We start from the raw sequence: 21,037 nt of genomic DNA, 5'->3' as shown, positions 1-21,037 counted from the left end.
TTGCATTCCTGAAACACATCCAGGTTTGCTCAGCACCAGAGACACCTTTCCCTTGCTTGTCTGAAGCTGTCATCACTGCCTCCAGTGTTCTGCTCTCCCTGGAACCTGGGGACACTTTCACATGAGTTTTATCCCTCAGTGGACCCCATTTAAACTACAAGAAATGTCTATGTTTCAGCTTAACTTGGAGTTCTTGAGAAGCTTTTTGAGCACACTCCAAGGGACTGAGTCTGATGCAAAGAGCAGCAAAGCCCCAAAGGGTGATTAAAGTCCTGGTGCTGTGTCTGTGCTGCTGAGCTGGGCCGGGCTCCTGGCCCAGAGGCAGCTCCTGGCAAGGGCAGCGCTGCAGAGAGACAGCTCTGGCCAGGAGCAGCTCCTGGGCACAGCCCAGCAGGGCTGGGGCACTGCCAGGGCAGCTCAGGGACACCAGCAGGGCACAGACAGAGCTGACAGGGCTCAGCACTGGCAGGGGCTGGGGGATGTCCCAGAGGGGGCTGTGTCACAGCGGCACCTCTGTGGCTGTGTCCTAGAGGCACAGAGCAGCTGTGATGTCAGCAAGGGGCTGTGTGACAGCACAGAGTAGGCTGTGTGAGGTCACAGATTGGGCTATGACACCACAGAGTTTGTTGTGTGAGGTCATTGAGCAGCTACAGCATCATAGAGGGGATTCTCTGTGACATCACAGAGCAGGCTGTGACATCATGGCATGGCTGTATGACATCATAGAGCAGGCTGTGAGGTCAAAGTGTGTGCTGTGACATTACAGAGTGGCAGTATGACATCACAGAGAGGGGTTTGTGACATCACTGAGGGTGTTGTGACATCACAGAACTGTCTGTGACATCATAGAGTAGGGTGTGAGGCCATGGAGCAGAGTCTGCCGTCATGGAGGGTGGCTCTGTGACATAAGAGAGTGGGTTGTGACATCACCAGGTGATGGAGCAACATCATAGAGCCAGGTGTGCAATCACAGAACAGACTGTGACATCACAGGGTGACTTTGTGACATCACCAAATCTTCTGTGACATCACAGAGCAGCTTTATGATATCACAGACTGATATCCCAGCACTGGCCCTGTGATATCATGAAGGGGTTTTGTGACATCACAGAGCAGTTGTGTGTGTCATCACTGAGTTGCCAGTGATTTCATAGAGTAGGCTCTGTGACATCATAGGCTGGACATCATAGAATGGATTCTGCCATCACAGGATATCTGTGTCACATCACAGAGGGGTTGTGACATCATAGAATGGCTGTGTGACATCCAGGATAGGTTGTGTGATATCACAACATTATCTGTGACATCATAATGAGGGCTGTGACATCACAAATGGGCTGTTGACATCACCGGGGTTTTGTGACATCACAGGGAATGTGTGACATCACAGGGGCTTTGTGACATCACAGGGAATGTGTGACATCACAATGGGCCTGTGTGATGTCACAGGGGGTTGTGTGACATCACAGGGGCTGTGTGAGGTCACTGGGGAGGTCACTCTGCCCCAGCCCCCCTCACAGCTCCCCCAGAGCAGTCCAACCCTGCTCGTGCACAGCGGGGTCCCCTGTCCCCCCGGGTCCCCCCGCCCCTGGCGCCGCAGCCTCCCCCAGAGGATGTTCCACGAGATCGACCCCAGAGCCTGACACGGGGACGGGGGGCTGGGGCTCTGGGGTGGGAGAGGGGCACAGGGACCCCCCATTAGTGTCTGTGTGTCCCCCAGGGCCAGAGCCTGGGCCAGGGCTCCTTCACCCTGTTACGAACGAGGGCTTGAGAACGCTGAAAAAATCCCTGGGAAAAGATCAGCAACAACCAGATTTAATATTAAGCGACAGCATCACAAAGTTCCTTGGCAAGAGTCACTCTGCTCCTGACTGGACACTTCAGGCACACCGGGGGAACAAAGCAACAACAAAACCAAACCAAATCCAGGCAAATAAAGCAGAAATGAACCAAGAATGGTCCCTGTGTATGTGTGTGTGTGTGACACAAGGACAGTGAGGACAAGGATAAAAGGAATATGATCTAAAAGCTGAACAGAGCTCAAACTTAACAGGACTTAACTAATACCTTAACCTTAACTTCTCCCGTAAACTTAACAATTTAGTAAAAGAACAACAATTAACAGTCTTTAACCTCATTTATAACCTATGACTAAATAATTTAACAGTGGAATAACACTTAACAATAGTCATCTTAGCTAATAACTTAAATTAAACCTAACAAATTAGCAAAAGAGCAACTCTTAGAAGCAATTAACTCAGCTTAGACCTTGTGACTTAACCTCACCTACAGGCCTGACTTGACTCAGCTATGCAAGGCACTCCAACCCCTCAGAGAGCAGCATTTCTGCCACATTTCCCCAGCACAGGCACTCCTGTGTGCACACAGACACAAAGAGTCAGTGCAAGGCACCTGTGAGAAATTCCCCTGGGGGCAGGAAATGCTCCCTGTGGATGCTTTGGCATCTCCCCAGCGGGTGAAGGGTTGAGCCTGGAGGAGTGGGAGGATCGGCCCAGGCTCCCTCGTTGTTCAGGATCCCCGAGTGCAGCAAATGGGAGAGTTCCCGGCTGGGAGAGGCCCCACTCAGAGGGAGTCGCTGGCCCAGGAGAGCTCCAAGGGGCTCCTTTTGCAGCGCTGTTTGTAGGGCCCTAAGAGAGGGGCTGCAGTCACAGCAATGGTTCATCCTGGCTGCACTTGGCATCAACAGCTTTCTTTGGCACTGTGAGAACAGGGATGTTGTGCCACTGAAGGAACACAAACAGTTCCCAGGGCTGCTCCTACAGCAACCAGGAGCTGGTTGGGCACAGCAGTGCCTGGAGCAGACAGTGTTTGTGCTGAGCTGCAGAGGAGCTGAGCCCAGGGGCTGTTGGCCAAGGCCGAGGCCCAAGGAGCATTTCTGAGCTGGCAGGGCGGCCTGAGAAGGGGAGGGGGGAATGCAGCAGCACAGGGCCCATGGAACCAAGGGACCATGGTGACACTGTGGGGCCCTGTGAGACCAAGGGACCATGGTGACACTGTGGGGCCCTGTGACACCCAGGGACCATAGTGACACTGAGACCCTATAGTGCCAAAGGTCCATTGTGACATTGCAAGGCCTCATGGCACAATGGAGAGACCATTAAGAGACTTCACAGCCTCATGGAACCAAGGGGCCATTGTGACACACAATGGAGTCAGGGGATCATGGAGACCATTGTGACACTATGAGGCCCCATGGAATAAGCAAAGCATTGTGACTCTGAGAGGCCTCATGGAACCAGTGAGATCATTGTGATCCTGGGGGTCCCTACAGAACCAAGAGGACCATTGTGATGTTGTGGGGCCTTGTGAAAGCAAGAGGCCTTTGTGACACTGCAGGGCTGCATGGAGCCAAAGGTTCATTGTGACATTGTGGGGCCTGGTGTCATCAGTGGTCCATTGTGACACTGTGGAGCCAAAGGAGACCATTGTGACACTGCAAAACCCCGTGGTCCAAAGGTTCATTGTAACACTGCAGTCTCATGGAATAGAGGAGTCACGTGTCATTGTGGGGCCTGGGGAACCACAGAGACCACAGTGACACTGCAAGGCCTTATGGAATTGTTGGGACCATTGTGACATTCGGGGCCTTCTGCAACCTAGGACCCATTGTGACATTGTGTGACCCCATTGAACCAAAGCACCATTGTAACACTGCAGGACCCCATGGAATCAAATCACCATTAGGACAATGTGGGGCCCCATGGAACCAAGGGGACCATGGTGATACTGCAGGGCCTCTTAAAACCACGGCAACACAGAAGAGGTCTGGCTGGTTTGGCCTCCCATGGACTGCCTGACTGGTCCAACTGACCATGGCATGTTGAAGGCCTCTTCTCTTCTGCTGTTGAAACACTGGTGCTCCATACTTTCTTTCATATGGAAAAGATCTGTCCTTCTGCAGGCATCCATGGCCAGAACTGGGATTTCATCTCCAGATTTCCTTATATCTAGGGATTATTCCCATAGGAATATTGCCAGGACAAGACTGGCTGACAACGGTTTCATGAGGGTCACCTCTCATCAGTCCCCAAATCTCTGGGGAAGGCTCCATGCTTTCCTTCTTGTGGAAAGAACTGCCCTGCTTCTCCAGGCACCCATGGCTGAGATTGGGCTTCCACCTCCAAAATTCCCTACATCCAAAGACTGCTCCCAGACAAAATCTGCCATTGCTGACAAGTCTGGCTGGCCTAGTGAGACTCTCACCTGCCTTCCAAACACTGGGGCTCTGTGTTTTCCTTCCTATGGAAAAGAGCTGTCCTTCCTTTCCAGGTGCCCATGGCCAGAACTGGGATTTCACCTCCAACATTGCATCCTGTGACAGACTGCAGGAGATTGTTGGCTCAAAACATTTCATGTGTTGGGGAGGAATGGGCAGATCCAGCCTTGCACTGCCCTGGAGCACTGCCCTGCCCTGGAGCACTGCCCTGCCCTGGAACCCCATTCCCCCCAGAGCCTCTCTTCCAGCCCAGCAGTGGCTGCCAGTCCCTGGCACAGCACAGGCAATGCTCCACAGCCACCTCTGGAGCCCCAGCCCAGCTCCTGAGTGACCAAATGACACCAAGTCCCCCCTGGGGAAGGGCCCAGCAAGACCAAGGGGTATTGAAGGCTGAACCACAAGGCAAACACACATCTTGACCCTACCTCCTCTTGGCATTTCCATCTGAACTGCTAGAGTCCAGGAGTTGGTAGCTCTGTCTGTGCTTCTATAAATCTTATTTTTCTTTCTCTCTTTCTGTGTCTACTTCTTCTATTTTTGTCCTCTTGCAAACTCTGACTAGCTTTAAATTGAACAGCTTTAGAGTTTGTGAAGTCAAACAGGGCAAGTTATTGCTTTGAGAAGTGTTTTTTGGTGATTGAATGATGCATTAAACATTTTGACTAAATTTCTCTGATTTTCTAAAGTTGCCAGTAAAGGCTGTTTTGTTGTTTTGAGCTCCTCAGAATCTCTTGTTGGTATTGTTCCCGTGCATCCAACTCAGAGTACACAAACAACTGTAATGCCTTTTAAATATCTCCTTGAGAGAGTTTTTTAGTGGATGGGGGTCAGGGCTTGTCTGTCCTGCTTGGCACAGCCCAGGCAGGGCTTTCCCAGCCACATTCCACACTCCATTGCCCAGCTGGAGCCGCTGGTGCCTCTGAGTTCTGCTGGCCCAGCCCCAGGGACGCTCTCCTTGTCTGCCCATTCCCCCACAGTCCATGGGCAGGGATGGCCTCAGTGGGGGCTGCTGACATCCTCAGCAACTTGGAGGCTGCTGCTGGATTTCACTGCTGCAGAGGCTTGTTCAGCCTTCAGCTCTTCAGTGCAGGAATTCAGTGTCCCAGGGCTCATTCACATTCAGAACACCTTAACAAGCCAAGCCTCTGGGGATAGTTGTTTTCAAATCAATTTTTTCAAATAAACCTTTCAAATAATTGTGGTTAATTAGACTGATTTCGGGAGTGTATTCAAACTGAATACATTCTACTTTCAAGGACAGTGAGAAAACATTTTTAGGTCCTGTTTAGGGTTTTTTCCTGTTAATAAACGGATATGTGCAATCTCCAATTGATATTGAATCCAAGTACCTCCTCATGCAGATATGAAAATCAAGGCCCTCCATGGCTGACAATCAATCAGACTCTGTCCCTACCCCCACCCCACCATTTCCCCCATCCAAGCCCTGGCACTCAGAGCAGCCTTGTGCCAATCTGAGCTGCCTCCAGCCCAGGCTGGACCTGCAGCTTTCAGCTCCTTGGCTCCAACTCCCACCTGCTTTCCTTGGAGAAGGAGCTGCCTGAGACACAGAGGGATGTTCATTGATTGTCAGCCAACAAAGCCAAGGGAAGGCACAGCTCCATCAAATGCAGAAGTCATTCCTCTGCTGGATATTAAATCCACTTCCCACAGCAGACAGTCTCAGAGCAATGGAAAACACCTTCTGTGCCCAGCACAGATCCCAAGGTCCCCCCAAACCCTCCCTGCCCTGATTCTGCCTAGATTTGTTCTTTGCACACACAAGTCACGTGCTGAAGTCATGAGCTCCCTCCTTGCCCCGAAGGAAGAAAAGAGAGAAAATGAAGAGCTCTCCTGTGCAGAGCCAAGGTCCAAGTGGGAGCCACAACTCATTGGGTTTGTGTCCTTTGGTCTCAGGGCCTGGTGACACTCAGAGGCACAGAAAGGTTTCTTCCCAACAAACACAAGTTGAATATTTGAACAGTTTAATCACTATCACAGTTCTTCCCTCGGCTCTCTGAGATGTCCCTGCAGCATCTGACATGTCCACCATCCCCAAGGGATTTCTGTACAGGAACAGTGTTGGACAAAGACACCAGAAAAGGTAATTCTGTGATAGATATATACACAATTAAGATGACGATTAATTATATATTTATATGAACTTCAGAAAGATTGGGAAACTTCCTGCAGATCAAAGCGTGAAACCAGTAAACTAAGAGGCACTTGAATGACCAGAGACTTCCTGAAAGAAGAAATCTGAGAGCAGTAGGAAGTACATAAATCCACCTGCTCTAAAGGAAGAGATGTCCTTTGACATGGCCATTTCAACAAAGAGAGCTGCAAACATCTGAGGAAGAGGGAGAGAAAATAATAAACAGAATATTGGTGACACCAGTACCAGGCAAGATGAGTATTTCTCCTCCTCCCATCAGTACAACTCCAGGAAATTCCTCTTCCTTGTGGGAAAACTTTGCCATTCCTTAAAAGTACTCAAATGACCCAGATAATAAAGATGTGATTGTATATTATGAAACTAACAGGTATTAACACTTGTGCCCCTTTCCAGGCAGCCATCAGTTGTGTGCCCATGAACAGGCAGTGCCACTTGTGCCCTGAGGTGCCCAGCTGGGATTGGATCTCTCCGAGAGCACCTGAGGGAGAGCAGAGCACCTTGCAAGCTGCAGGTCCCTGAGAGCCCTGCAGGGCTCCTGTCCCATCAACATCTGCTCTGCTCCAGTCTGAAACAGGGCCCAGCATGGTGCCGGGATCATCAGAGAGCTGAGGTGTGTGCTGGAATTCAATGGCCTCCCCATCCCGCAGCAGCCCTGCATTTCCCTGCTGCAGCCTTGGTCTCCAGCACAGCCATGGAGGCTCTTTGGGCTCCTGACTGTTCCTGCAGCCCCCAAGGGCAGCTGAGCTCTGCCTGTGGCACAGTCAGCCCTGGCCAGCGCAGGCCATGCTCAGCAATTGCTTGTGTGTGCCTGGCCTTGCTGTCAGCCCCGGCAGCGGCTGCGTGGCCCCTTGGTGGCCCTGTGCTGGCCCAGCCATGGTGGCCCAGCCCCTGTGCAGGCCCAGCCCAGGCCAGGAGCATTGCGGCTGGGAACGGCCCCTGTGCCGTGCTGCCCACAGCAGCCTTGGGGCTCTGTGCCCCATGGCCTCCCTGCTGGGCAGCCTCTGCCAGCTCCTGCACAGCCCCTGGCACCTGTGGGCCTGCACAGACAGCCCTGCCCCGGGCTCTGCCGGCCTCTGGGCCAGCAGAGAGACCGGCCAGGGCTGGCCATGGCCGGGAACAGGCCCTGAGCCCCGCAGGAGGATGGAGCTGGGCCACAGCCAAACTCAACCCAGGGCAAAGCTGGGCTCAGCAGCCAGGGCTGCCAAGGGCTGGGCACAGAGGCTGGCACTGACAAATGTCCTGGGCCCCCTCCCTGCTCTGTCCATGCCCCCAAGGGCACAGAGCAGCCTCCTCTCTGGGGCACTTGCCTGTTTGCAATGCCTTGCACAGGCGCTGGCCCTGCCCCACAAGGCCTGGGCTGAGTCCTGCCCCTGCATGCTCAGCCAGGCTGAGATGGACACTGATGGTTTCTGGGGCAGGCTCTCTGAGCCCAGCCCAGCTCCCTGCAAGCTCTGCCAGCTGCCCTGAGCTCTGGGCAGCACCAAGGGCCTCTCCCCAGCCCAGCCGGCTCTGGCCCCACAGCTCTGCTCAGGCCAGGCTGCTCTGGCCACTGGCCCCACGGCCTCAGCCCCTGCCAAGGGCACAGCAGCAGCTGCAGCTCCCACAGGACTCAGCCCCAGCCATGGGGGAAGGTGCTGGGCCAAGGCCAAAGGAGGCTCCCTGGCTGCCCTGCTCCCCTCTGGCTCAGGTGCTGAGAGCTCTGCAGCCCCTGCTGCCATCCCATGTGCCCAGGGCAGCACAAGAGCCCCAGCCTTGGGGCCCTCAAGAGCTGCTCCTGCTCCAGGCCCAGGGCCCATCCCAAAACTGGGGCAGCCACAAAGCTGTGCCCATTGCTGTTCATTGCTGCTCTGATGGAGATGGATCCTCAGCCCCTTGGAGGTTGATGATGAATTTTTCTACTCCCAAGGCCTCTTCTTTCTTGAGCTCTTCAGTTCAGGAATTCAGTGAGAAAAGCTCATAAACATTTGTTCAACATGCCCAAAGAAGAAAAGCCATTTGGAATAACAGAAGTTTTCAAGTTTTCTGTAATTAATTAGACAGATATCTGAAGTTTATTCAAAGTGTATATACTGTCTTGAAAACAATGCAGAGAGAACAGTTTGTTCTGTTTAATTTTTTCTCCTGTTTATAGATTTATATCAGCAATGTCCAGTTGATATTGACCCCCAGCACCTTCTAATGCAGACTGAATAGCTATGAAAATCAAGACCCTTCATGGCTGAGAGTCAATCAGACTGTCTCTCGCCCCCTCCCCACCATTTCCCTCATCCAAACCCTGACACTCCTATGGACCAGGAATGGTGTGGCCAGCAGGACCAGGACAGCAATTCTTCCCCTGTGCTCAGCACTGGTTGGGCAGCACTTTGGGTGCTGTGTCCAGTTCTGGGACCCCAAATTTAGCAAGAACGTGGAGGGGCTGGAGTGTGTCCAGAGAAGGGCAACAAGGATGGTGAAGGGTCTGGAGCAAAAATCCTGTGAAGAGAGGCTGAGGGAGCTGGGGTTGTTTATCCTGGAGAAGAGGAGGCCCGGGGGAGACAAGGTGGTGTCAGGGCACAGGTTGGACTTGATGATCTCCAAGGTCTTTTCCAGCCTTGCTGATTCTGGGATTCTCTGAAACCACCCTTGGAGCAGTTCCACGATGAGCCCTGGCCCTCCTCTTCAGAAGCTCCAGCAGCCCAGGTCCCTCAGCTTCTCCTGCCAGCCCCAAAGCCCATCCTGTCAGTCCTGCAGAGCCTCTGCAGCTCCTCCTCATTGCCCAGAACAGGGAGCCCCACAGGCAGACACAGCAGCCCAGATGTGTCCCCCTGGCCTGGGGTGCCTCTGGCAAGGGAGCAGCACCAGGCACTGCAGGAGCCTGCAGACAATTCCTGCAGCACTTGGAGGATGATCCTGCTGCCCAAGGGACGTTCCCATGGTGCCAAGTGAGGAACTGCAATGGGGAGTGGGGCCAGAGAGGAAAGGGCAAACAGGGATGGGCTGTTTGCAGGGGAGGGAACAGAGATGGGGAATAGGAAGAAATCTGGATCAGGGATGGGTAAAGAAAGCAGAGGTGAAGCCAGGGAAATGCTTGGGGCAGTTTGGGGATGGCTGCCAGGCAGCCCTGGCTCTGAGCAACAGCGTCTGCAGTGGGACAGGAATCTCCCAGCTGATGGGAACAAACTTTCTGGCTGACTGCAGAGGCCAGGACAAAGCTGAGTGGTTTCCCTGGTGTCCCCCAGCCCTTGCTGGCCCCAGGGGCTGATGGCATTTGTGCTCCCTCAGGTTCATGTCCCCACAGCAGCAGCATGGGGGTGCTCCTGCCTGCTCTGTGCAATGCAAACAGGGGCTCCTGAGCCAGTGCTGCCGTGTCTGTGCCTGCAAGGATGCGGCACCTCTGTGAGCTGGGGGAGAGGCCAGGGCTGCAGAGGGGGGATGTTGTTGGCAGCTCCATGAGGATGCTCTGGGACGCTGCCCTGGGCTGTGCAGCACCCTGGGGATGGATCAGCCCCTGCTCTGCTGCTCCTTCCCGTCTCCCCCAGGGCCCTTGCAGAGCCCCAGCCATGCTGTTTGCCCCCAGCCTGCCCACGGCCAGCCTGGGGCTGCTCACCCTGGGGCTTTTCTGTGCTGAGCATTGGCCTGGCCGTGTTCTTGAGAGAGCCTGGGCAAGGAGCCTGGAGCCCCCAGGGCCTGGCCTGAGGCGTCAGCGCTGCCCCAGCAGTGCCCATGGCCTGTCCCTGCTGCAGCCCCGGCACTGCCACCCCCAGGACTGTGCCTGGCCCCGAGAGCACTCAGGCCCTGCAGCAACACCAGGGCCACCAGGGCAGCGGGGCAGGGCCACGGCAGCAGCACTGGCGACACCAAGTGCTGCTGCTGCTGCTGGGCACAGCTGCTGGGCCAGCACTGATCTGCCCCAGCTCTGCACACCGACATTGCTGCTGCAGCTCCAGAGAAGGCAACAAAAGGGCATCTCTGCAGAAAACTCTGCTGGGAGATTCTAAATTCGTCTAAAGCCACTGAGAGCACAGCTCCTCATTGTCACAGTCTGCGGCCACTGAATGTGGAGAGAAAAAAAGTCAGAAATAGCAGAAACAATCGTCTAGCTTTAGGAAGAATATTAAAAAAAAAAAGACAGGGAAATCAAAGAACCAAACCAACAGAACTATCAAAGATTGATTTTGTTACAAGTGATTTGCAGAAATTGGCCAGCAGTTTAATGCTTCCTAATATGTCCAGTCATCAGTCTCCTCACTGCAGCCTTGAGCTCCTGGTTCCTCAGGCTGTAGATGAGGGCATTCAGGGCTGGAGGCACCACCGAATACAGAACTGACACTGCCAGATCCAGGCATGCAGAGGAAATGGAGGAGGGTTTCAGGCAGGCAAATACTGCAGTGCTGACAAATGCATTTCCTCCTGCATTTTTTTTTTCAGATTCTTTCAGTCATCTCCTCAGAGGTCCAGTTTGTTCTGGGGCTTTTCATGAACTGATTGTACTCTTGATTTAGATGGAGACTGTAGAATTGATTTCAGATGTAGAAGAATCTGAACTGAACACAGAAACAAACTCCTTCTGTCAGCCCATTTTCATCTTCTAGATCACTTTCAAGATGTCCTTGGGAGTGTTGGAATCATTATCACACAGCTCTCCACTTCTGGCTGCAGGCTCTGGAGATTCTTTCTTTGCATTCAGTCAGGCTTGCATTCCCTAAGAGTTCTTGGTAGCCTGTCATATTTTCTTAGGGTAGAACAGTAACAATAAAAATGTTACCAATGGCACAACTGCCCAGCCCACAAGGAAAAGAAAAGAACAAGCTGCCAAATTCTTCAAATATTTGTCCTGCTTTGCTGCAAGTGTTGTGTTGCACACACAGTGTGGAAAGCTGCAGTTGGTGGCTGTCATGGTTTGACCCTGGCACAATGCCAGGGCCCCCATGAAGGATATATTTCCTAAATGGTTGCTATGAGATGTGACCCGGGAACAGAACAAAGCAGGCTCCCATTCGGGGATGGAGGGAAAAACACAACACTTTATTTATTACAAATCTAGAAAGGAACACATACCAAGCTAAGAATGAAAACCTTCCAGATACCTTCCTCCTCCCCCTCCCTTTTCTCCACAGATTCACCACCCCTCAAATTATCAACCCTCAAATCCATCAGGGAGAGAGGAGTCCCCCCTTGCCTCATGGGCCTCCCCCGGAAGCACAATTAAAACCTCCTGTGCTTCCGCGTCACCCATGGCCCCACCCAGAGAACATCGGCCCTCGTGACTTCTCCCCCCATGTCCAGTGCTCTCACCACTGGACACGGGCCAGGACTGCCTTTAGGGCTCCCTGTTTAAAGATGCTCCACTCACTTCCAGAAGCAGCAGTCTCTCAACTTCGGGACACCAGTCCCCCCCACATTTCACCCCCTGGGGCCGAGGGGCCTCGTGAACAGAGATCTTCCTCTCCGTGGAGACAGAGGGCATCTCACACCCCCTTCAGCCATCTCTGTTCACGCCGCTGCTTCACTCTTGACTCCCAGGTGTTGCCTCCCCCTAAATACAGTCTCTGGGTCACAGGGAAAAACCACGGGTCTGTCCATGGCTATACAAGAAAGAGTCCAGCCCAAGGCCACTCCATCATCTCTTCCACTCAGGATTCTTCTCTCCTCTTCCAGCTTTCCTCACGCTTGCCCATCTCTCATCTCTCTCTCACCTCATCCTGATTCAAGAGGATTCAGTATTTGTAAGGTTTCTATTAGTCTACAAAGGGGTTAAAATCTTCACTTCTGCCTGTCCAGGACTCCCACAGCTGCCAGGCACCTCTCTGCCGCATCCCCCGCTTCTGGCCGGCTGAGCTGCCAGCACAATCTCTGTCCCTCTCTCTGGGGGGGCTGCCCAGACATCTCAAGTCTCATCAACCCCTGCATGTTCTCCTCCACCTCTGCACCTTTTGGGGCTCCCGGCCTCCTCCCTGTCATGGCCTCCCCCACCCAGGCGCAGCTGGCCAGGGGAGAGGTCAGACTCTACTCACCAACGCCGGATTCCCAAAGAGGAAGTTCTCTGGGAATCTCCTGCTTTTAACCCCCGTGTGTTCTCAGAGGCGTATCCAGATCCTCAATGGCCACATCACATGCCAATTTTGAATTTGGCCACTGATTGTCCCGACTTAGACCTTTCCAGAAACACATTTCGGGGCCAAACCACGACAACACCCATAGTTGAGGCTTACAGGCATTGATAGAGGTACTCATAAGCTTTCTCAGCAGTTTCTATTCCCAATTTTTACATCACAATTCTATACACTATTATGATTTAGTTTTTCTCAGGATGTATCCCAGAAAGGAGTATCCCCAGATGGTGGGGTCAGGCTTCTGAAAAAAAAGAGAAGTCTCCCAGCTGGTGAGGTCCCGATTCCAGATGTGGGTCCATCTTTTAATTGCAAATCTCATAACAGTGATGTCCAGCTTCCCTTGGTCGACACTATCAATCCTTGAGTAGATGTTCATCTTCCTTTCTTAACCTGCTTTTCACTGTTTTTTTTAATGTATCAAGATAAGCATGTTTCCTTTTTATATATTCTAAACCTATCGTTTCAAAAATCCTTACTACAAGCAATATTCTAAAATTATACTTCAAGAGGTTATTATTGCAAAACTCTTTAAGGCTTAGCTACAAGCAGAAAGTTCCTGTCAAACAGCAACATCCTTAAAGCTTTAATTCAAATGATCCTAAATCAACTGCAGACTTACAAAGGGTAATTGCGAACAAAGGATTGGTTGAAAGGCCTTCTGCCATGCTTTACCTCCTCAGTTATTTATTAGAATTCGTCTTTATGACTGTCCCATGGTCAGTTTCCACACGTATCACAATCACAAATACACACGTTGCCTCTATGAACCTGACAGAAACACAGCTTTGTATTTCACAATTGCACTGCTGGCATGGCATTGGTCATCCATTCAAATCATTTCCCCATGGAATTCCCAGGGCGATGGGTTAGTGGGAGATCCATGCATGGAATTCTCACCGGACTGGGATGAGAGAGATCCGGCCATGGAAATTCCATGGCAATTTCTGCATTCCCAAGGCCCACATTCCTCAATCCCACATTTCCACAGGAACTCCCCTCCTCTCCTTTGTGCTCCAGAGCCTCCCGACCATGTCTGATGGATTTTGGGAGCTCTTCCCCATATCTGTGTCTCAGGGAATGCTTCATCAGCTCCACCATGATCCCTTTGCATTCCCAGCACCTCTGGCTGATCCAGGTGGCACCGTCGGACACTGCAAAGCTCCCGGGTCCCAGCTGGAAGGAGATGAAATCCCACCCCTCGTAGCCTCACCCAGGGGATCCATGGGCATTCTGTGGGACAGGAGGTCACAGCTGGAAACCACCTGCAGCCTGTGGAGACCTGGGAACAAGGAGAGGACGGACCCAGGGAGTCGTGTCCCAGCACCAGGGAGCCCCTTGGAGCTCCCTGCATTCCAATTCCAGCCCCACGGATCACCCCCATCCCCACAGATCCCATCCCAGCCCCTCAGAGTCCTCCATCCCCAGAGATCCCATCCCAGCCCCTCAGAGTCCTCCATTCCCACAGATCCCAGCCCAGTCCCACGGGACGTCTGGAGCCTGGGAGCCACGGGATGGGGAGAAAAAGGGGAGCAGGGGGTCCTGATGTCCGGAAATGGGGGATTCAGGGGGGTCCCTGTGCAGGATGAGGGGAGCAGGGGGGTCCCGGTGCCGGCAGTGGCAGCTCAGGGTCCCGGTGCCGGGGGTCCCGCTCCCCCCTCGCCCCCAGGAGCGCCCCCAGCCCCAGCGCTGGAGCATCACTCAGGAGCTGCTCCCAGTACGGTCCCAGCACAGCCCAGTCTCTCCCAGGGATCCCACTGCTGGCATCCCCCGCTCTGCGTCCCGAGCTGTCCCGGCTCCAGCCCCGCTCCTGCGCGGGCTGCGAGGGCTCCGGGAGCGGGGGAGGAGGAGGAGGAGGGAGGAAGGGGCGGAGCGGCAGCAGGAAGCTCCGGGAGGAGGAGAAAAGGAATCTCGTGGCCCTGGCGGTTCCTGAAGCCGCCGCAGCCCCGGGAGCATCGCCCCCCATCCCGCAGGTACCCGGGGAGGGGAGCTCGGCCCGAATATCCCGGGGGTGCCTGGGTGTGGGGTTTTTTGGGGGATGTTTGCAGCTGGCAGGGCTCCAAAGCCCAGCCGCAGATGGCCCTCGGGGGCACATCGGGGGTCCCCGGGTGGGGTTTTTGGGGGGTCCCGGTGCGGGTGGCGGCAGAGCCCCGGCGGGGGGCGGGGGGATGCGGGTCCCCCGGGTGGGGGTTGGGCTTCCCGGCCGGGCCCCCCGAGCTCTGCCGGGGCCGCGTGGGGACCGGGGAGCGGCGGCAGCGGCGGGGGGACACCGGTTTGGGGAGCCCCGGGAGAGCCGCGGCTCCCCTGAGCCGGAGCCCAGAGAGAGGAGAGCCCCAGGAGGGCACAGCGGGACCCCGAGAGGGGGGGACCCCTGGGATTGCCGGGACCCGGCAGTGGGGGGTGCTGGGGCTGGGGGGGCGGGATGGCCGGGAAAGGGGTTCGGGGGTGCCGGTGCCGGCAGTGGCTGCTCCCAGTATGAGCCCAGTCACTCCCAGTCATTGCCTGTGATGATGGAATGTGCCCCCAGCAAGGTCCCAGTTCCTGCCACTTCCATCCAGTGTGTTCCCAGTTCTCCCAGTTGTCCCTAGCATAGTCCAAGTAATCCCCAGTATGATCCCAGTCTCTTCCAGTAGGATCCCAGTCACTTCCACTTGCCCCTGTCATGTTCCCAGTTCCCCCAGCACATTCCCAGTGGCTCCCAGTGTGGTCCCAGTCACCACCCAGATGGTCTCAGACACTCCCAGTATATCCCAGTTGCCCTGAACATTCTCATAGTCATTGCCAGGCACTCCCAGTTACCTCAGCATGGTTCACTTGCCCTCAGTTTTATCCCAGTTGCTCCCAGTTCCTCTAATTATGTCCCCAGTTGGCTCCCAGCATGGGCCTGGGAGCTCCCAGTAACCCCCAGTCAGGGTCCAGTCACCCCCACTCTAATCCCAGTACAATCGTAGCCACTCCCAGTATGATCCCAGTCTGATGCCAGTGCCCTCCCCCCCAGTGTGATCCCAGCTGCTCCCTGTCAATGCCAGCATGACCCCAGTAGCCTCCAGGATGATCTCAGTGACTCCCTGTCTCTCCCAGTACATCCCAATTACTTCCAGCTTTTTCTCAATCCCACTTTCTTCCAGTTGCTTTCAACACGATTGAAGTTGCTCACAGGCACTCCCAGTCAATCCCAGCATGATTCCAGTCACCCTCAGAGGGTTCCCAGTTGCTCCCAGCATGGCTTGAGCTGTTCCCAGTGTGGTTCCATCACTCTGCTATGGGTACAGACACTCCCAGTATGGTCCCAGTTGGACCCAGTTGCCCCTGCTCTAGTCCCAGTCACTCCCAGCACGGTCCCACTCACTCCCAGTTGTCCCAAGTGCTCTCCAGCATGGTCCCAGTTGTTCCCAGTGTAGTTCCAGTCCCCCCCAGAATGGTCACAGGCACTCCCAGTATATCCCAGTTGCCCCCAGCATGTCTGCAGTCATTCCCAGGCGCTGCCAGTGGCCCCAGGAAGGTGTCAGTTCTCCCAGTGTGATCCCCCAGTCATGCCCAGAATATCCCAGCTGCCTCCAGCATGCATCCAGTCCTTCCCAGTTCCTCCAGTTTGCTTGCAGCATGATCCCAGTTTCTCTCAGTTGCTCCCAGTAGCCCAAAGTGTGATCCCAGTCACTCCCTTTCAACCCCAATATGATCCCAGTAAGCTCCAGTTGGATCCCAGTCACATGCCAGCCCTCCCAGTGTGGTCCCAGTATAATCCCAGTTGCTTCCAGTCTCTCCCAGTATGGTCCCAGCTGCCTCCAGCATGGTTCCAATTGCTTCCTGGATCAACCCAGTCAGTTCCAGTATGGGGGATGATGTGCAGGGTGTGTTCCCAGTCACTCTCAGATTCTCCCAGTATTAGTCCAGTCCCTCCCAGTGTGATCCACAGATGAGCCCAGTGTGCTCCCAGTCCCTGCCAGTATGAACCAGTTGTGCTCCACATGGTTCCATGGCTCTCTTTCATCCTCCCTTTGGTTACAGAGGTTACAGACACTCCCAGTTCCTTCCAGTATGATCCCATTTGCTGCCAAGCACTCCCAGGCAGCCTCAGTGCAGTGGCACTCACTGCCAGGATGATCCCAGTCATCTCCAGTATGATCCCAGTTGATCCCAGTAGAAGCCCAGTTTTTTCCAGTGACCACCAGCATGTTCCCAGTCACTCCCAGTTCCTCCCAGTTGGGTTTTTTGGGGGGATGTTTGGAGAATGAAGAAGTGCAAGGCTGAGCGGAAAAGGCCCCTCGGGGGGACATCGGGGGGTGGCGGTGGCGGCTGGCGGCAGAGGCAGCCTGGAGGAGCAGAGCCCTGTGTCCCCCAGGAGCCCAAAGTGGGGAGCCCAGAGAGGGGGGAGCGCCGCCATGGGCGGGAGCCTGCAGAGGCTGGAGAGGGGCAGGGGGGACTCCTTGGAGCCCCTGCAGCCCGGAGCAGAGCATGAGGGGAGAAGGGAGCCCAAAAGGGAGCCCAAAAAGCCCCGGCATCCCTGAATGGGGAGTGAAGAGGGGGCAGCTTTTGGGATTGCTGGGACTGCCAGCAGGCTGGGGAGGGCGGGCACCGAGGAGAAGGGGGACCCCCAATGCAAGCGTGACCCCAGCAGCTGGGACAGGGGGAACCCTGAACACCAGAGGGGAGGGAGCAGGGGTGGGGAACTCCTGGGGAGGGTTTTTCAAGGCTGAATCTTGGTGTTTGGGAGATTTTTCTGGTGCCCAGATGGCCGGTGACTTGCAGAGATGGACTTGGGCAGAGGGACCTTCAAACTCAATGTGCTCACCCTTTGTTTTCCTCAAACCAGGATTTCCATTGCCAACCCCCACTGAGGCTGTGAGGAAAATGCCCCAGAACATGCAAGCAGGTGAGGAGGAAGTCAGTGCCCCTTTCCTCTCTCTCCTGCTCCATCTCCCAGCCCAGCAGGGCCCCGGCTGCAGGACAGCCTGGGGGCATCTCCTTGCCCTTGCCTGTGGCCCGTGGCAAATGCCATCCTGTCCTTGTCCTTCCTCCCCCAGAGCAGGAGCTGAGCATGGAGAGCAGGGAGGACAAATCCCTGCGGCAGAACCTCGTGGCAGAGGCCGTTTTGAGCGGCTCCACGGCGCCGGAACCCAACGGGGAGGAAAAGCCCTGGAGATGCCGCATGAGGAGGGGCTGCAAACGCAGATGGCGGGGATCTGAGGGGGAAAGAGCCAGCCTGGGCCGGGAAGGCGGCCGGAGATTGAGCCAGAGCTCAGAGCTGGTGGTCCATGAGGAGGTTCCTGATGGGGAGAAGCCCCACATGTGCGAGGAGTGTGGGAAGAGCTTCAGATGGAGCTCCAATCTGATCATCCACCAGAGGAGCCACACTGGGGAACGGCCCTACGAGTGTGATCAGTGCAGGAAGAGGTTTCAGAGCAGCTCAAATCTCCTCCTGCACCAGCGCACGCACACAGAGGAGAGGCCCTTCCGCTGCCCCGACTGTGGGCAGGGCTTCAGGCACAACTCCCATCTTGTCCTGCACCGGCGCATCCACACTGGGGAGAGGCCCTACGAGTGTGAGGAATGTGGGAAGAGCTTCAGGCACAGCTCCACCCTGATGCAGCACCAAAAGATCCACACTGGGGAGAGGCCCCATGAGTGTGAGGAATGTGGGAAGAGCTTCAGGCAGAGCTCCACCCTGATCCAGCACAAGAGAACCCACACTGGGGAACGGCCCTACGAGTGTGGGGAGTGTGGGAAGAGCTTCAGCCACCGTTCCAGCCTGATTGTCCACCAAAAGATCCACACTGGGGAGAGGCCCTACGAATGTTCCAAGTGTGGGAAGGGGTTTCGGATCCGCTCCCATCTCCTCCGGCACTATCAGAGTCACACAGAGGAGAGGCCCTTCTGCTGCCCCGACTGCGGGAAGGGATTCAGGCACAACTCCACCCTCGTCACCCACCGGCGCATCCACACTGGGGAGAGGCCCTACGAGTGTCCCCAGTGTGGGAAGAGCTTCTCCAGCAGCTCTCACTTGACCCAACACCAACGGAGGCACCAGTGAGGGAAGCCCTGCGAGTGCCCCGAGTGCGGGAAGAGCTTCGTGCGCTGCTCCAGCTTCATCCCCCACTGCAGGAGCCACGCTGGGCACAGCCTAGGTGACCCACATTCCCTGTGATCCATGCTGGGAACACACCTGCCTGATTCTCCATTTGGTTTGGCCTTGATTTTTTTCTGTTCTTCCTCTCTTTGCCCTCCAAAAGGCATGAGGGATGGATCTGTCACCTCAAAACCACTCACATCCCACTGAAAACAACTGAATTTTAACCCATAAAGGCTCAATCCCTCCTCAAATTGCTTGTTCCCTCCTCAAAAAAACTCAATCCCAGGCCAAACTCACTCAATTCCACAGCCATCAGGGTGAGATGGGGTTGGAAGGGGATTGGGAGCAGTGGGATCCCAATTGGGAGTGGTGGGATGGGGATTGTGTGGGGCTGGCTGGGTGGGATGTATTTGACAGCAAATAAAACTTTCAGAGTTACTGATTTCTGTCCCATTCATTTTCAGTCAGTTCTCTTTGCAGAGTGCCGCCTTCTCAGCTGATTAATTTGCTATAAAAATCCCATTTTTCAAATCATCTAACCCAAACAATTCAAAAACCAATATCCAAATATAGCACTCAACTACATTAAATTTTGAAAAATATTTGGAATTGTTTGAGAGTACTTAAGGGTGTTATTAAAGTTTAATTGTTTGGTTAAAATGTAGGAGAAATTCTAGTGGTGCTTGGTTTTGTGTTTAGTATGTTTGTAATATGAATTGTTTTACTAAGGTGTGTTAGATTGTATGTTAGTTTTTTTAGATATTTTTAGTCTAAAGTATATTAGTTACTGCGTTAAAACTTTCAGAAGGTATTTCTTAGTATATAATTTGTTTCTATTTATTGGTAAAGTTATAGTAATAGTTATTGTTGTTTTGGCTTGAATCGTTGGAGTAACGTAAGAAAAAATATTTCATTTTTATTATAATTGATTTCATTGTAATTATAGTTTATTGATTTATAATTTTGTTTTCAGTTGTTGAGAGGAGAGGAAGGAAGTTCAAGGGCAGGAACATTTTTTCCCCAGCTTGTGCAGCCCAAGTCTGGGTGCCATTCAGCCCAGAGCTATGGGATAATATTGTAGTGCCTCCCACACACATTCTGCCTCCAAGAAAAGTTTGGCTTGGCTTATTAGAGTGAAATAAATAGAAGCGTAATAAAATGGACAGTTAAACTGATCCCTCTTGAATGACTCTCTTGCTTTCCAGTGTCAATCCTGCACCTCATGCTCCCAAGACTTGTTACGAACAAGTGTCTGAGATTGCTTAAAAATTCCCAGGCAAGGTTCAGCAAAAACCAGATTAAATATTAAGCAACAGCTCAAGAAAATTCATTGGCAACATTCCCACTATTACTTACTATTTGGTTAAGGAACAACATGGGAAAAAAAAAGCAAGAAACAAAATTCAGTCAATCAAATGAGAAACATTCTGAGAATTATGTGTGTGTGTGTATGTGTGTTTAGGTGCATTTGAGAAAGGGACAGAAAGGACAAGGATCAAAAGGAATACAGCCTAAAAGCTTAACAGCACTGGAGCTGAGCAGTGGTTAAACTGGAGCCTCCAGGAGTGGGCTCTTGGCCCAGGATCCATGGCTGCTCAGTCATGCTGCCAGTGCAGCAGCTCGAGAGCGCGCTGGCTCTGCAAGGCCCCACTCAGAGGGAGGTTGCTGCTGGCACCTCTGGGCTCCAGGAGAGCCCCAAGGGCCTCCTTTGGGAGCGCTGTTCATGGGCCACAGGCGAGGGGCCTCAGCCATCAACGCTTCATCGTGGCCGCAGCGTGGGTCAGCAGCCTGGCTCTGAGAGTGGGAGAAGGAGGATGTCATGCCATTGAGGCAGGAAAAGCGGTTTCCAAGGCAGTTCACAGGACACCCCAGGAGCTGGTCAGACAGCACAAGTGCCTGGCAGCGCTCGGTGTCTCTGGGAAGCTCAAGAGGAGCTGGGCCCAGGGGCTGCTCAGCAAGGCCCAGGCCTGACAGGCGTTTCTCAGGTCACCGTGTGGCCGGACAAGGCCGGGGCCATTCACCACCACAATCTGAAGCACGAGGTTTTGATGTAGGATAAAAAGCCATGGCCCAGTGGAAGTGGGCCGTGTCCTCAGGCCTGTGGGAGAATCACAATGCAGATCCTTGTGCTACTGATTCCATCTCTCCCACTTTTCTGAGTTCTTGGTGGCAAGGTCACTTAGGTTAGACACACAGCTCTCTGAAGCTTTCTGCACAATGAATTAAAGTGAGATTACACATCCCAAATCGTGTTCTGTTACAGTTTAACTGATTGATTTAAGAAATTTCTGGAGCAGAAAACTTGCTTCCTCAGATATTTACTGTGTGTGGCACCAAGCACAGAGGAGAGGTTTAATGTCAAAGGCATGGCCCAGGCAATGCTCTTTTGACAAGTTCTGTCCTGAGCTTTCCTGAGGAAGATCTGAAAGGTTCCATGTCACTGGCATAAGCTCCTGCAGTGGCTGCTG

The 21,037-nt window shown here is 53.8% G+C and overlaps 1 protein-coding gene across 1 annotated transcript in view; it reads left to right on the top strand.

The window, feature by feature from the left end:
• Positions 1 to 21,037, top strand: part of LOC135292633 (zinc finger protein 883-like) — a 118,591-nt gene that overhangs the window by 5,373 nt on the left and 92,181 nt on the right. Inside the window, 2 exon segments of the mRNA XM_064406770.1 lie at positions 17,524 to 18,526; positions 20,913 to 20,919. Of these exon segments, the coding sequence (XP_064262840.1) occupies positions 17,524 to 18,526; positions 20,913 to 20,919 (1,010 nt within the window).

The sequence above is a fragment of the Passer domesticus genome, unplaced genomic scaffold, assembly GCF_036417665.1.
Source record: "Passer domesticus isolate bPasDom1 unplaced genomic scaffold, bPasDom1.hap1 HAP1_SCAFFOLD_44, whole genome shotgun sequence".
NCBI classification, from domain to species: domain Eukaryota; kingdom Metazoa; phylum Chordata; class Aves; order Passeriformes; family Passeridae; genus Passer; species Passer domesticus.
This window is presented reverse-complemented; position numbering and strand designations above follow the sequence as displayed.